A 17060-nucleotide genomic window follows, 5' to 3' on the forward strand; every position below is an offset into this window, starting at 1 on the left:
CAGCCTCAAGTTTGGGCAGAGCAAAAAAGACCGAAGGAACCAAAGGAACGAAGGAGAGAGAAAAAAACAGTAAATCTCCAGTTTTGCAGAATATTTAGCAACATTGGCTCTAGTCTCTGGCCTATTCTTTGCTTTCACTTGTGTCCAGGGGAATGTTTCTCATGTCAGCAAACTCCTCTGACTGTTGCTGAGTGAGATGTGGGTTTGGGCCATGGAAGCCCGGTTCAAGCCTGGTTCTGCTTTTACCAGTGCTTAGCAGGAAGGCGGCAGTTGTGTGGTTGGGCAGCGAACTGCACGAATGTGGGCCTGGATCTGAGGCCCACTGGGGCAAAGCCAGAGGGAGGGAGTTAAGGATGACTCCATCTGCCCACTAAAGTGCAGACCATAAATACACCGTAATTGGCATGTCAGTGGCTGCTCCAGCACACACCAACTCCTTGGTGAGTTGAGGTAGTTGGGGGAGGATGGAGAGGATAAACAGTTTCAGTGGCCTTTAGGGTGTCTTTACTCATCTAAATGTGTAATTGTCTGTGCAATGAACGGTATTTGACCATGTTTTGTTAGTGTGTTTGCGTTGTATGCGTGCATGTTATGACTGGATCCGACTTTTGAGACGTGTGGGTCCTTTATTGAGCCCGTTTGAGGAGAGATGGTATTTCAAGTATTCAATCTCCTCTTGGTTTATTGTCACAGGTTTTGAAACTGTGTAGCCTGATATTTTAATCATAACTTTCCTTGTTCTTTAAAGCACTGGAAGGGGTCAGTTGAGGGGAATTATTGTAGACAAAGAGAGCAGTGAAAGAAATGGCGTGGCCATAATGTGACCAGAAGGGATGAAGAATCCTTTTATACCATATCAAACACCCAGGGAGTCAAAGCTTTCCGTTTCTTGGAGCGAAGTGCTTAAATCAGGATCCTCGAGTTTGCATGAGAGGATTAGAGGCTGCTGGATGGGTACAGCATATTTAGCAGGATTATATGCAGGCACAAGTCAGCATAAAATTCCTTCAACATCATTATCTCTGCATGTTCTGGGACTGATCTATTGTAGTCTGTTCGTGGGCTTAGTTTTATTGTCCAGTCACTTTTTAGGAGGCTTTGGATGGGCTGATGGGTTACCAGGTTGTAGGATGAATAAAGTTGTGTTTCATAATTCATGCCACTGCAGATATTTGCTGCATTTGAAAAAACACCATGATACTTCTCAATTAGACATTTTCCAAGGAAACAAATAAAATATTAACAATTCCTCACTTCACTGTTGAAAACATGATCTGGGCTGTGTTACACTTCCTTTAAACCATATTTATTGTCTCGTCTTTAAACATAATTTGTAATGCAAGTCTAAAATTCCAATCTAACATTCAGAGTGCCTGTACTTGAAAGCTGTCTTGTTGTTTGCCTCACCCTAGTGAGGCAAATTAAAGCAGCTAAAACTATGCTTTGTTTTTTCTGAAAGGTACATGTTGTACCAATCAGTAACACAAAATGACATGACATTCAACAAGGCCTGTGCGGGGTTTTTTCTGAAAACAGACATTGCTGCAGAGTTTTCAAAAAATAGTTTTTGGCCCTATGAGTGGTCCAAAGCAAGCGCCATCTGATTGCATTATATTCAACAGAAAGATGACATCACAATAGCTTAAATCTCAAGTAGTGATCAACTCACACTTAATCAGTGTAGATGGAAGATAAAAAGCACCAAAGGCCCTATCTGTCCCTTTAAGCAGCCAGAATCAGTGTTATCACCTGAGTTACTCAGTCGTATTCGTCACGATATCTCAGTCTGGGAGATTGTGCTATTCTGTACCTCTTGCATACAGTAGGTGAAGTGCTGATGTATGACTTGTAATGGTTGTAGCCTATAAAGCCCATCAAAGTACTGCAGAGGGACAGCCAAAACTGTTAGCTCACATCCACTGGGAGGCGAACTCTCTTCCTCCATTTGCTAATAAGCATGTTTGCCATTTAAATATAGAACTAGCTACCCCTTAATTATTTCAGCCCATGTTGAAACCATGTATGATTACATGAAAGCCCTCATAAGCAGTGCTGTCCCAATGGGAAGTGCAGCCTTACAAACAGGACAGTTGGGATTACAACTGGAAAAGTCACGAGACCGGAAAAGAATGGTGCTTTTGTGGTTGATTTGCTTGAAATGTCTGAGTTGTGTGTATATGTTTGGAGCAAAATGTATTTTTGCTCTCCTGCATCATGCTCACACACCTGTCCAAATCGTATACGTACACGCAAACCGTAAAGTGATTGACACAATGTACGGGGGAAACAAAAAAAAAAAGCAGTCCTTCCACTCCCATGTCCTCTGAAGAATCGCTTCAGGGAAATATTTATCCGTTTCTGTCACCCGACTTAACGTTTCATAGCAACCTAATGTCTCAAAAATACACCACCACCCCACAGATTCCACAGGTATTCTCGAATAAAGGGCTTGGCACAGAGGGGAGGGTACAGTTTCAGGGTGTGAGAAAAAAGTGCAACAGGCAGCGTGCTGCCGCGTGCGTCACGTTTGCTCTCCAGCTCCTGGCTGGGTGGGACTTGTGCAAACCTCTGATGTCATTCTTCCTGGTTTGGCTGTTTCCCTACCCTAACGCAACCCACAGGTGGCTCTGCTGCTGTCACTCAGCTCTTGTCAGGCAGCCTCCTCCCCCCACCCACTGCATGTGTGTTTGTGTCCTGCCATGGGTCACTTCTTATTTGCTACGCACATGCTCCTCCCAATCCACTTCTGCTCTGTGACATGAACTTTGGAAGCAATCACTTGTAGGTTGTGTCCCTGCCACTGAATTCCTGAGTGATTATTCTTTGCCTCTAAAGGTGGACAGACCTCATCCCTGCTTTGTTCTTTACCCAGGACAACCTTAACGTCTTCCTCAAGGCCTGCGGGAAGCTTGGACTAAAGGAAGCGCAGCTCTTTCACCCCGGAGATCTTCAAGACTTGTCCTCAAGAGTCACAGTCAAGTAAGTTTTAAGCTTTCAGAGCATTGGCACAAACACTTTGATGCCTGTACTCATCATTCACAGACCTGTGACGCAATCATGCAAGAGACAAAAGCTGAGACCCACTCATGTTTTTGCTTCTTCCTTGATTGAATCAACTTAATCTCCCACAGAGAGGCTGAATGATTAATTGTAGCTTTCACAGATACTGTAAGGGACATGGGTTCTCATGTAAGCCACGATTCAAGCTGCTGTTAAAAAAAGGTCAACTCTATTTTCAGTACATATTTTCTCCTGCTGGTATACACCTGCCGAGGTACATGAGTTTCTTTAAAGTGTGGGAGATCCAACTGTAGATAAAAAAAAAAAAAAACCACAGTAGTAAGAATCCGTAATCTGATTGTAAAGTTTCAGATCAAATTAATTTCCATTCAATACAAATGTCATGATTCCGGTTGCAAAATCCTAGTCGTGACAGTAACTGAGCACTTACTGGTGCAGGGTATAGATTTAAAGACTCATCGTTGCGATCGTTAATTAAAGAGAAGCCTCACGCATTATCAGTACCCCGCTGCTGTGTTTATTAGTTTTTTCGGTTTCACACAGTTGCTTTTGTGTCTGTTGAATGCCCCGCCAGACAAGCGTGCGGTATGTTGAACAACCTGTTCATCTTTCGCACAGGTGTGCCTTCAGGGGGAAGCGAGGCAGGGCTCGGCGTACTGTCCATCCTCTGTGGCACCCTCTCTGTGCTGCGCAAGCATTTAAAAAAGTGCTTCAACAGCAATACCTGCAGGTCGTTAAGCTTGAAGCAGATAAGCCCTTATTAGCAAATACATCACTTTGGGTGACAAAATAATCCATGGTGAAGGTGTAAAAAATGCAGCATGTATATTCAGAGGGGCTTCACTTCTTTGTGTTTCACTTAATGTAAACACAAAGTAGCCCTTAATTTGGGGTGTTCCTTCGAGATGTTGCTACCACCTCTAAGAGCATTTTTCCCATAATTCACCTAAGCGGTTTTTCGCCACCGCTGACAGCTATTGTCGAAACCACGTAAATCAAAAAGGCATACACGCAGACAGGTGTACTGTAAAGCGGTATATGGGCTTTAAACAAACAAATCTGCCTACCTTTTATGAAGACACACCCTCACCTCTACACCAGAGAACAAGCTGCCTTAAGATATCTTTGCCTGTCACTCTCATAAAGATAATTCTGTGATACATCTTACGCCATGCTCTCAGTCACTTCCTTCATTACATAACCTTTTCCCATGATGCTGGTGGTAAATTTTGTGCGACAGTAACAAGCTGGAGAAACGATACTCATGCAGCGATAGCTGACTAAAAGTCACTCTAGCATATTAGCAGCTGACTCTGTCACGCAGACATATAAAAAAAAGTATACTTAGAGTATACTTGAGCTCAGCTCTTTGCCGCCTTGTCCATCTGCGTGCTGGCGTTTTGTAAGACTGTTCTCGCTATCCTATTTTTAACATCTGGGGTCACTTTGAGAAGCAGGACTGATTGGAATGGTATCAGGACACCAGTAAAGGAGCTTTTTATAGTTTGCAGCCTCCCCCTACTTGTGGTCTTCATAGTACACCTGCGTGTGTTTGTGTTTGTATATATTCAGTTACACATTCTTGAGTGCACGAGTTATTCCTGCTCTTAAATTCAGCAGGTTTTAATTATGCCCAGTATTCTTTTTATGCAAGAAGGAATACAATTTGGCCTGCTGGGTAAAAATTTGTGTTTCGCTTGCAGCATTTCTGACTTACAAAGAGAGAGAGCGCACCGGGAGTAACATGAGGATATCTTCCCAAACAAGGCTGCATAGAAGCAGCCAATGGCTTTATGGTGCTGGTGCTTATCAGAGGCTAGGCAAATGAGGCACTGAGAGCTCACACACACAGAGAGAGAGGGAGAGAAAGTTGTCTCTATCAGCTGTCTTTACCCCTGGTGTTTGTCCAACCTCCACTCCCTTAAACCCAGTCTGACAGGTGCTTCGCTCAGCTTCACTGTTTTTTGCTGTTCAGCAGCAATTAGGTTGTTATTCTGTCTCTTGGTTACTCTGTGTTGCTTTCATTTGCCGATAAACCGGACGTTTATTTTTTCAATTTTTTTGCCATTTAGATTTAAACTCACATTTTGCATTAGTTACCTGAAATGTTTTGCAGCAGAAAGATGAAGCAGAATGAACTGACTGATATATAAAACGAAACTGAAATGACAAATCGAGTTTTCTATTTGTTAGCAGACAAAGAAATTCTCTGCAACGTGTTTTTGGTGATCAGTCGTCTAGGCTGAAATGTCCTCTGCATTCAGTTTGACAAATAGATGTAAGGTGCTTAAAATACAGTTATTAACAAGGCACAGTGACAGTTTGCATGACGCCGCACACAAGGAAGGCTTTATTTAATTCGTGCCCGCCCGCATTACGATCACCATAAAAGCGTATTGGATGTTTGGCCTGACCTTTGAGCTTCGCAATTGTAGTACTGGTTCTAGCACGTTCAGTGCTGTATTGCATTTTGTTATGAAACCTTTTCTATGATAATGACCTTTATCAGTCACAAACACAATGTCAAAAAATGTTAATAGGCATCACAAACTGTTGTGATACAGATACTGAAAGATAAGAGGGGACAGTGTCCTGCCTCGTATCGTCCACGTGTTAAACCGAAGCCAAGTTACTGTTTCTTAAGCACATAGTACCAGACTGAATCTGATTCACGATCGCAAACTGTGATTCACATCTATTTATGACCAGCTATCAACTGTCCACAGGATTAGGCTGAGGATTAATCATTCCCTCCAAAAGCGCACTATTCAAAATTAGCTACATCCTGTGGACTATTAGATCCGATATAGAAATTCAGCAGCGTTGCTACGACGCGGTTGTGTACATGTCCCAAACATAACCAGCAGAAAATAACTTGCTTCAAATATTTAAGCTTGGCTTAGAGGGTTTTTTTCACTCAAAAGTTAGGATTTTTTTAAAATAAGAAAAAAGTTTGTGGATTTTTGTTTAAATTGAACTTAAAATAAAAACTTAATAAAATCCGTTTTATAAGGCCCCAAGGATTTAGAGATTGTTCAACGAGTTTCAGCCCGTCCATAAACTATAATTTTATGATGATGCCTTTGCTAGCCTACATGTATTTAAGTGCTTTCTAAATGCACAACGTTTATAGTGGAATTTGCAAATTGCTCTCGCTGTTGTGATCGCTTTGCTCTGTGACTTCCAGTAACTGACAGAACAAGTCCCCCACAGAGAGGGGTCCAAAGTCTCATTTGTTTTCCACTGTTTGATTAAGCAAATTATTGACTGCTCTGCAACCCAAAAAAAGAGAGAAAACAACTGCACAAGATTGGCAGGTGCATTGTCCTCTGAGGAATGTTAATAGCTTCTTCTAAATAATCGATAAGCATTGTGAGCTCTGTGTGTATTTTCTTATGCAATGGCATAAGAAACCACATATTTGAAGTGCCTTAAGGAAAGTGTTGTTTCCCAGAGAAATGTGTACAGATTACATAGCTTGTTATCAGAATTTCTTCACCACCAGTGTGTATTGTACCCCATTCTGTGTGTACTGTGGTAGTACTTTGAAGCTCATTGTGAAAATCTGAATGTTTGGAACTCGGGGCAAAGGAGTCAGACGCACTGCCCTGTGTGTTGTTGTTTCGGGTGTGGTTCAGCGAGCTGGAACTGCACCTTCTGGTTCCATAGTATAATATATGGCAATGCCATCACTGTTTGTCACAGCGTTGCGTGAACCGTGGGCAGATTGGGAAACCAAACGAGCGATGATGCTGAGAGGCCAATAAAGTTTCTACACCACTGACACAGCTCTGGCTGTAAAAGGGCAACACAAGGGTTATATTTGTGCCCTGTAGTTAACTTGGAGAGAGGAATACCAGCCTCACCCTGTTTCCTCACTCACAAAGGCTGCAGTGTGCCTGATAAGTACGACACAATGATGTCTGACACTGTTTCACCCACAGCTGATTCCTCTATTTTAACTCTCCTTGTGTCTGTCTTTTTCTTTTCTTTTTTGGGGGGGTACTGCTGGGGATTGTCTGGGTCTGTATTTATATCTCAAAGAACATAGATGAATGCTGTTACATGTGGATTTATGGATTGCGGCTGAGCAAGTAATCTTCATTGCAGGTATGCTCTCTGATTGCGCTTTCACACCGACTAATTTAGCTTTGGTGTTTGGTTTGAGAGAGAGGTCGAGCTGGTTTGATGTCGTTATTGGCTGTAAACAGACTGATACTAGAGCCAGATAGAGGTTGGAATACATTTATCTGTAGATTTTATTATTATCTACTTAGTCTATCTTTCTGCCTCTGTTACAACACAGGGAAGTGATTGAATTAGAAAGATAATTTCCTTTGCTCTCTCTTAGGAAGTTATTTGTGTAACATTTGCATATTTGTTTGTGTTTCTTCAGTTTATCTGACTTCTTTCTGCCCTTTTGTCTCCTTTTTCTTGCTGTTTTCTCAATTTTGGCAGCAGTTACTATTTGACTCATTCAGGTCAAATTAAAGTAGCTGATAGTAATAGCTGAAACTGTGCCATGTAAATAAAAACATGTCTTGTTGGGGAAAAACGTATTTTGATTTGGTTGTAGAGGTAGAGGCTTGTGTTTATCTTTCCCATGGCTGTGTAGTAGACGTTGCTGACTTGCCTATGTGTTGTCTTGGGTACTTGTGTGCGGCGCAAGTTTAAAAAACGCCACCTGAAGTCATGAGGGATTGGTCGTTATGTGTTCTTTGCCTTGGCCGAAAGTGTGGTGGTGCGAAAGTCTGTGTAAACATGTAGCAAATAACACTTGTGAATGATAAGACTGTCCTATAATTTTGTCAAGCTTGATGGTTTTCTGTCAGAGCTTTGTTTGCTCACTGTATAACATGTATAGTTTTTTCACAGGACCATAAACCAATCCTATATGACTTCCTGAATAACCTCTTTTTACCTCTTTTGACACACAAGAAGACAGGTGCATATATTTTAGCAGCCACGATACACATAAAAAAGAAGCATAAAACACAAATGTTTGGGTTTTTTCCCCCTTGAAACCTAATAAATCACAATAAACTGATTATACTACTTTAGAGTATCTTTTTCCTAGCTTGTACTTTCTGTGTAGAACTGGTGTGCATCAGACTCCAGCAGTGTCCGTGCTCAATCATATGAGTACTCAGCTGATTCTAACAAGCTACAGCAAAATCCCGAGGCTCCAGAGAACTAGAAATAGTCCCATTTTATCTTCTCTGCTCGTGTATAAATGGGCATTACGAGAAATGCTGGTAGTTTTGGTATACAACGCCCACTTTTTTGGACCTGGCTGCCGCTGCTATAATCTTAGACTTTGTGCCCATGTTCCAAGCCACACAAGGGCATTTTTTTATCCATCTCTTTTACTGGGGCCATAAATATTTCTCAGTGTTCCAAACTGGTAAATGTCCATTTCAGTTTGCAGTGTTGGCAAATCAGCATTTTGGAAACCCCTGGTGTGAGATGACGCATGCTAGTGGGAAAGTTGATCAGCTTCCCATCCAGCTGTTTGTGGTGAAAGAAGTGTTAGAACCTTTAGATAGGTAAAAGTACCGGCGGCAGTGGAAAAATACTCAAGCAGAAGTACAGAAGCATTGTCAGCAACATACTGTTTATCATAATAAATACAGAGTTTTATACCATATGCCATTCCTGGCATAAACTAGGGAGTGTGAGGAGTATACCAGCTTGTGACTTTTCTTCTCCTAGTCTTGCTCATATGCATGTAAGGCAAGTGGGTTAACTACTGCACTAGCCACAAGCTACAACTCAAGAAGGTAAAGCACGTCATCTACTAATCAGATCATCAGTGGTTTAATTGCTGACACGTGGGAACACTGAACTGATCCCTATCCATAAACTGGAGTGTGAGTGGGTGCATGAATGTTAGACAAAGTGCATAAAGGGGATTTTTTTCCTTTCCACTGTTGCCAAATGCTTGCTCATAGGCATCGTGTGATTGTGAGAGTTTCTTTCTAATATTATAGAGTCTAATATTCTAATATTATAGTCTTTACCTTACAATATAAAGGGCTTTGAGGCGACTGTTAATGAGAATTGGTGCTATATAAGTGAAACTGAATTGAATGGAAATAAATAGCTGTTAAATAAAAAGGTGTTTGTAGTGCAGAAGTGGAGCTACTTCTTCCACATGCAGTGTGGTACTATAGTTCATGGGTCTCTTTCAGAGGAAGAAATTGAAAGTTTATGATGATGAACTTGACAGAAAGTGGGTTTTTTTAGTAATTCCATGAAAAGGGGGAGGTCACTCAGATAAATATGCAATATCTGACATTGGCTTGTTTGGAAACTACCTGTTTAAGTCCTACACAGTGCTTTTGTTGTAAAAAATGTTTTCAATGTAAAATCTTAAGAATAACCGAATATATTAAATACATTCAGAGTACAATAATAAAAAGTACAGTATTTTCTCTCAGTATCGCTGTACTCTGCAGTGTACTTCAGAACCACAGCATTTACATGTTTATTTTTTAGCTCTTCTTTCTCTACTGAGCAATTCAGTTGCTCCTTTTTGTCCTTTAGCCTGAAAAATATGGATTCAAATATCCGTCCTTGCTTTGTTTCCTTTATCTGAACCCAGCAAACCTACAGAAGCCTAAACATTTCTGGTTTTAGGTACTGATGTACAGCATCATCATTGTCTTGGCAGGTTTATTGGTTACATTGCATGCATGGCATGCATGGAAAAAGTCTCGCTGTAATCCAAGTTCTCATTGTTAGACAGAGGTGTGTTTGCCTGTGGTATTACAAAGATGCAGAAATGTGCAACGTGAACACGAGATGTAAAGCAGACTGTAAATCTTCTCGTGAAATCAGAAGATTTATGGTTACTGTTGATGCATTTCTGTTTGCCAACATCTCAAGACAGACATTAAGGTCATGATAGGTGACAAGTACACAGACTACCAAGGGTAATAGGCTGCAGCTTGAGACTGTGAGTTTTGTTTGCTTTCACAGGAGCTTCCAGTTTCCTGGGAAAGTTGGCTTACTGACACAGTTTGACTCTGAATCCCCAGAAATATGAGTGAAATATTAAACAGAGCCTTGTTTGGTGATAAATTAGCAGCTGCTGGGCTTATCTTTATTCCACATCGTGACTAAGAACCCATTTGTGTCCCTAAAGTTTAACTAAATGATAGCGCAATTGCTCAGATGTTGCGATTAGCTTGAAATTAGGTGCTCAGATGTGACACGGATTGTTAAGCCTCAACATTTTTCTTCATGGCTTTCCCCCCCACAAATATGTGTTTGTTTTTCTCACCACCTTTTGTGTGAGAGCGAGGCTGGCAATAGTCTGGATTGTGCTCTCAGTTTCCAGCTCTTTCACTACCCGACACATAAACTCAACAACGATGCTCTGTGTTTTTTTTGTTTTTTTTCTTTCATCTTCTCTCATACACATGAACCTCTAAGTTCTGCTTCTGTTTTTCTCCCAGGGATCAAGAGACCAGCAGGAGGCTGAAAAATGTGAGTGTTTTTTTAAATTATTTTATATATTTTATTCATTGTCATATATTTTACAACTGGCTTATAGAATCCCATAATAGTTTGACATTATAAATATTTATTCCAATGCAAAGATAATGCCACATAGAGCTTTATTGCTCATATTTTTGGAAGGTTAGACAAAGGAGGAAGAAACTGAGAGACTCGCGTGATAATGCTTCACAGATTCACAATTTGAATGTATTGATTAGACATTTAAAGTCTTAACTCCACAGATCACAAGAATGCCATAACCTCCTACACTTAGCCTCCTTTAATGAGGGTCATGCGAGGAGATAGATAAACCTCTCCTGCACCTTATTTTATTTAGGTGCAATGCCGAAAAACAGCTTCTGCAGTGCATTTGCATCTACAGAATAAATTGAGGAAAAAATGACAAATGATCACCTCATAACTTTAAAATTTTAAATTCATTAAGAATGTATACATGTTCACTAGAGGATGTTTGCCCCTTTTTATGTAAAAAAAAGTCAACACCAACAGTGATAACTTTCTGACACGAAAAACCAAAGCGCTGACATGCCACTTTAAACAGTATCATGTGTAATGGGGTATAGCTTTGTTGGTTTACTGTTTGCCTTAGCGCACCAGTCTCCTGTCCAGCATATAAATGCACAGACAAACAACAACAGAGTATTCTGGATGAGCCTGGAAATTAGAGCATGGCTCTAGGTGATGTGACCCTCATCAAAGCAGGGCTGCAACTATCATAACAATCGCCTGCTTTAGCACTGCACAGCACATTCATCTCTGACATTTGCACAGGTAAAGCTGTAGTGATAACCTGATCTATAGATATAGGTTTCTCATAAAAATAATGATATACTTATTATAGGCAGGTATAATCTCTTTTGTTTTCTCTTTCCAGGTATTGATCACCATTTACTGGTTAGGTAGAAGAGCTCAGTGTGACTGCTTCTATGATGGACCTTACTTGAACTTCAAGGCTTTTGAGGGTTTATTGGGCACAGCACTATACAAGGTAAATTCCCAGAAGTGTGTTCTCTCTATCTCATTCATGAAACACGAGCTGAATTTCCTTGTGGATAGCAGAAATGGCAGGACTAGAAATCCTCTTCTACAGCCGCTGTGTTGTTACTGTATCCTCCCTGGTATGAAGACTATGAGGCAGAAGAATGACAGCAATAGGCCGAGGGGGACGCAGTGTGCTAGCCACGAAAACCAAAGCTACGTAGAGTCATAAAAGACCCGATCCCTTGACTCAGCTATTTTAATGTTGTTTACAATATGCTGTTCGCATAGTTTTGCAAGTGAAAATAGCCACGTCTTTTCTTGAAGAAGCCTCGTTTCCGCCCCGTGCCTGTGCCAGTGTTGAATTTGGCGCTTTGCTTTCACATAGATTTATAGGTTGGTGTGCAAGACCTCTGTAATTCAACCAACTCCAACGATTTTCAGTAATAGCAGTGGGATGCAGCGTATTTTGTACGTTTAGCCACGATAATCCAAGTTCAGTGGCGCAGGGTTAGGCTGAGTTTGCTTTGTGGACTCGCATTGTCTGGTAGGTTTTGGCAGATTACAGATGTGAAAATCATTTTCTCTTTAAAGTGGTTGACAAGTTTTTGCTCGTCTGGGGCTTGCTTATGCGTTTATGTGCGATGACATTCTTTTCACGCAGTAAACACAGCCGTCGAGGGCGTGCGAATCGTGACACTGTTTATTTTGACAAAGATGGGAGAGAAGAGAAAACAGTGAAGTTATCCCATTTAAATGGCACTCCTTTATATATGGTATGGAAGCGTATGCTTATAGTAACTTTGTCTGCGAGAATGAGAGGCCAGACAAAACAGACCACTCACTCTCTACCTGGGAGATCTCACCACACACACAGTGGAGATAAATATTGTAATTGGCGCCCTATTATCTGAATGTTTTTGTGTGTGTGTGAAAGGCTCTGCAGGAATCTTCCAGTCAGAAAAGCAGCAACGTCCGAGACAGCGGTTTTGGAGACAATTGGTACTCTGAGCGAGAGGAGCTCTCCCATCTGAGAGGAGGAGGAGGAGGAGGTGGTGGTAGACACAGGAGGGACGACTCCCTGGACAGCTTGGATTCGTTGGGTTCCCGACCCCACAGCATCTCATCTGACACCACTCTTAAAGGCAGCAGCGAGGGTAGGAGACATCATTTCATTTCCATCCACATCTTGGTGACAAATTTCGTCTTTCTTTTTATCTTCCTAAAGCTGATTATTTGTCAGGACACAGCGTGACATTAGAGAGTGGTTCTCACGCTTTTCGCTTGTTTGTTCTCAAATTGTCTCTCTGCTTGAATATTTATAATCCAGCTCATCTGTGTAGAAACTCAAATATTTGTGAACAGGGAAGACACACTGCCTCAGAACCACAGAGTTGACACCCATTTGTGAAAACAAATGCCTATTGCCACCTAGTGGTATGCTTTTGAAAGTGAATACCAACATGTGATGGTATTGACTTAAAGAAGGGGAAACTGCTGGCTGATGATCTCAGAGCAGTTCCTCCGTGCAGAGTGGAGGTCAGTGAGACATTCCACAGCCGTCCACACCGGCCTGTAAATGAGGAGGCCTCTGTCCCCACACCCTGCACCCCTCTGTTACTCATCCAAAGTCACGCCAAAACACACAATATACTCCTCTCGCTCTTTTCTCTGTTCTCCCACTTTCTTCCCCAGTCCTTACACCTGTTTTTCCTCTTTCATGGTCCAGGTTGTTGTAGCGATACCGAGGCAGACTCTGTCTTCAAGATGACCGAGAACAAGGACAATCTCAGCTACCGCCGGTCGGCAGTCGTCGTGCCGAAAACCACCACGCAGTTTAACCAGTTCCTGCCCACTAAAGACAAAGCTTCTGGCTACGTGCCTGCTCCACTAAGGAAGAAACGGGCCGAACGTAATGAGGACAACCGGCGCAGCTGGGCCAGCAGCAGTTTCGCAGAGGATGAAAGCTCTCTCACCAGGTAGCACAACAATCCATGTACATTATTCTGTTTGAAGGTGCTCTTTCTCATCTGAGCTGTTTTTTATTCCTCTTACTTTTTGGTTATTATAACAAAAGATATCTTGACTCCATGTTCATGCTTCAAAGGCTTGAAGTTTACTCGGTAGCTCTTTGTTTCTCCTTTCTCATCGCTGTGTTGTCTATGAATGGCCGACGGTGTTGTCTCTCATTTTTGTTGTGGAATGACTGCCTCGGTGAAATAAGGGTGTCCCCTGGCTGCTACGGAGACAGTCAAGTATCCCAGAGTGCCTTCTCTGACGCGCATCTCCAGTGGGCCCGCGAGTATGAAAGTGGCAGTGACTCGGACACAGACCGACCGGACCCCGATCTCGTTCTGGATGACCTGGCCAGTAGGCGCTTCCACAGCCCCTCCCCTGCTCCTCCCACCAACTTCGCCGTACCCATCAGTCCTCAGGTTGGGGGACGGGTGGCTGGAGGCAGGGGGGACACCTTGCCCAAGGTCACTATAACTCCCACTGTTGTCCCTCAACAAAACGTGGCCTGCCTCAGGTCAGAGAACATGAAGCAACGGCGTGACTTTGATGTGCCTGCTTGATAAAAGCAAACAAGAATGCTTTTCTTACCCTCAGTTTGCATGGTTAGTTGTAACCATGAGCAGTGGCTTTTGGTCATAGTGTGCTGCCTCTAACAATTTTGCAGTCTTCAGTTTGGTGCTTTTCTTCAAAGAGCTTTGTGTTTTTAAAGATTTAGCATGCCCTCATTTGCTTCTTTTCAGCTTGGAGGAGTGATTTGAGTTGGCAGGACAACTCCACAAATAAATTTTTACCTCCCAGCTTGAGGTTGAGCTTGCATTGGTTTGGTATTCCTTGCGTCATTTCTTTTGCGGTTGTTGTGATGGACAAATATACTCCTCTTTTTTTTTTGGTGTGACCTGTGTGCCAAAAAATAAGGTTTTGACACTTGTGGTTGGCTGTCTCTCTTGAGCAGCAGCGGCATCAGCAGAGGGGAAATGCAACCCCCCCGGCACGGTTCAGTGAGGGTGGACCACCGCCGAGGCGTGTCCACTGACAGCCTGTTCAGGGAGATATATGACGACTCTGAGGATGAGGATGATGAGGTGGGCTATGCTGACCCTGTCCAAGATGATCTCTATGCCCGTAAGATGGGTATCAAACCTCTGCCTACAAGCAGTGTATCTTATGACAAGTTCTTACCCAAATTCTGGACACCAGAAGAAGACATTCACATTCAGAAGATCAAACTGGGCTCTCAGAGGAGACCCTGGTACAAGAAGATACAAGGCTTCAGGTGTGTGAGGGCATACATTTATACTCATATATACACAATCCTTTCTTTCTTCCTATCTATAGCTTGATTTTGCTGACCTTAAATAACTGCATGCCAATCAAACCTTTCCGATTAGAAATCTGTGATTCTGTGGTTCACTGTTTTCCAGATTCCAGCCTTTTCCTTTAACTTTTCCTACCGTTGTTTCTTATCTAATTTCATCCACCTTTTGTCTTCCTCTGTCCTTTTTTCTTTCGTCGGCTGTAGCCATAAGAAGTCAGGCTCTTCGTCAGAGGACTCGGACTGTGACATCAGCCCCTGGCTCTCCTCCGCCCCCTCTCCCTCTGGCCCATCTCCCTCTCATACCCGCACACACGAGGCTTCAGCTCACACCACCCTTGTTGTGGGGAAAAGGTCGATACAGCTGCATGATTGTGATGATGCTGGAATATTTTAAAGCATCCAGATTTTTATAAGCAAATATAACTGACTCCTGTTGGGGCTCTGTTTCTGACGAGCTCCTGTAAAATAATACTAATGATAAAATGTATCCTCAGGCGACGGGAGCAGCCCTAACATGCTTTATAATGTAGTTTGCTTCCTTTGACCTTAGTGGAAATAGGCTGTGTCAATATTAATCTATTTATATTACAGCCTATTCAAGCCTAGACTTTTTCCTTTTTCTTTTTTCCTTTTTTTTAATGTAGAAAGCAGCATTGCTGTTTGATTTCCTAACAGTGTGATTGTAAAATCCACATTTGATCAACTTCTGTTTGAATCAAATGTCACCACTGTGGCCGCTTGTTGTATCTTTTCCTCCTTTTCTTGCTCTTTGATCCGGTTCACACGCATGCACTCACCACCTCTCTGTCCTTTTCTCTCCTTCTGCCTACTCTGCAGTCCTCATGTTCAACCACACACTCCTCCACAGCTTCCCAAGTCCCCTCTCTTAGAGACCCCCCCACTGGTGTTTGCCCCTGTGGACCCCACCTCAGGTCCCAGACTGGTGAAAGGGGAGAAGTGGATGCTCCTGGGGCGCCAAGACCCCCGGGAGCCCCCGGACCCCATTGATTATGAAAGTATTTGCCCAGACTTGGAGAATGATGACATGTTTGCCAGGCGAACCCTTGCCTTCCAGTCCAACACAAACTTGGCTAAACTGAAGACTCTGCTGACTTGCAGACATCGCCGCTGCACCTCTGAGCCGCAGCTCAACATTGTCACCCAGAAACCCGTTCGTGGAGGCGCAGAGGAAACTGAGTTCCCAGACATTGAGCAGGACGATGTGGTGTTTCGTAGGGAGAAAACCCAGCAGGCACAGCAACAGCGACCACTCTCAGGAGCACCTGACAACTATGCCCCGATGCCCATCCCAGAGCCTTGGGCACTGCCTCCTGACCTCAAGTCCAGACTCCTCTGCCCCCCATGTCCCCTGACTCATAAAGCAGCAATACCGAACCTGAATGAAGTTGATAAGGAGGCCCGCCCTGAAACGGATGACATGCTAATTCGAAAGTTCAGAATCTGTTCTGATCAGAGCCAGAGCTCTGCTTCATCAGCCAGTCAGAAAACCCCTTCAGTGCCTTCTTCCTGTAGCAAAGAGGACCTGCAAAAATGGCAGGCAATCAGGGAAGCTAGTCAGTTAAGACATAAGAAAAGGCTTTTGGTGGAAAGGCTAGCTGCTCTGAAGCTGTAAAGGAAAAAAAAGATTGACGTAAGAGTGGCTGTAAACTTTTTTCCTGCATGTTTGTCTTGTTGTTTCTGTGCCATTTCAGACTTTCAGTAATTTTTGTTTGATACTGAATTGTTCTGTTCTGGCTAAGATTTGATTTAAAGTCCTTCACAGTCAGTGAGGCGAGTTTTACACAGTTAAATGCTTGTTTCTGAAAACTATTTGCTGCCTTCTACGTTCACTTGATCAGACATGGGTATTTCAAAGTAAGAGTGAAGAAAATGTGGTGAAATTAACCACAACAGCAGCTTAGAACTCGTTCTAAATGTTTGTTGTTCCCTCAGAGTTGAGTGCTTGATGTGGTCAATTTTACTTCTCAAACTCATGGCGTGTAAAGACTGAGACATTACCTACACAATAAACCAACCAAGATTGTGTATTTTGAGTTGTGATGTATGGATTTTTTAAAAAAACCATAATGATTTGGTGTATCATTTGCAAAACAGCCCTGAAAAGAAATCTGCCTTTCATCTTTTCTTATCTGAAAGTTTACCTACATATGGAAATTAAAACATTTATGCTTAATAAAAGGAAAAA

General features: G+C 42.5%; 2 protein-coding genes across 4 annotated transcripts in view; both read left to right on the plus strand.

The window, feature by feature from the left end:
* Positions 1-17060, plus strand: part of lmo7a (LIM domain 7a) — a 48002-nt gene that overhangs the window by 12588 nt on the left and 18354 nt on the right. For all 3 annotated transcript variants that reach the window (XR_004843548.2, XM_006788173.3, XM_087830177.1), the window contains exons 5-9: positions 2873-2979; positions 10482-10512; positions 11420-11533; positions 12461-12680; positions 13253-13502. Coding sequence is in view for 2 of the 3 variants with exons in the window: in XM_006788173.3 (XP_006788236.3) it covers positions 2873-2979; positions 10482-10512; positions 11420-11533; positions 12461-12680; positions 13253-13502 (722 nt within the window). In the remaining variant the exon portion in view is untranslated. The remainder of the gene's footprint in view (positions 1-2872; positions 2980-10481; positions 10513-11419; positions 11534-12460; positions 12681-13252; positions 13503-17060) is intronic.
* LOC118454025 (LIM domain only protein 7-like) lies at positions 15249-16902 on the plus strand. Its single transcript, XM_035906630.2, has one exon. It carries the CDS (start codon positions 15642-15644, stop codon positions 16485-16487), a length of 846 nt encoding a protein of 281 aa, XP_035762523.1. The 5' UTR covers positions 15249-15641; the 3' UTR covers positions 16488-16902.

The sequence above is a fragment of the Neolamprologus brichardi genome, chromosome 16, assembly GCF_056152115.1.
Source record: "Neolamprologus brichardi isolate AB-2024 chromosome 16, ASM5615211v1, whole genome shotgun sequence".
Classification (NCBI taxonomy): domain Eukaryota; kingdom Metazoa; phylum Chordata; class Actinopteri; order Cichliformes; family Cichlidae; genus Neolamprologus; species Neolamprologus brichardi.

Excerpts from the sequence above, each read along its gene's own strand:
- LOC118454025 (XM_035906630.2), top strand. The coding sequence starts at position 15,642 with ATGCACTCACCACCTCTCTGTCCTTTTCTCTCCTTCTGCCTACTCTGC.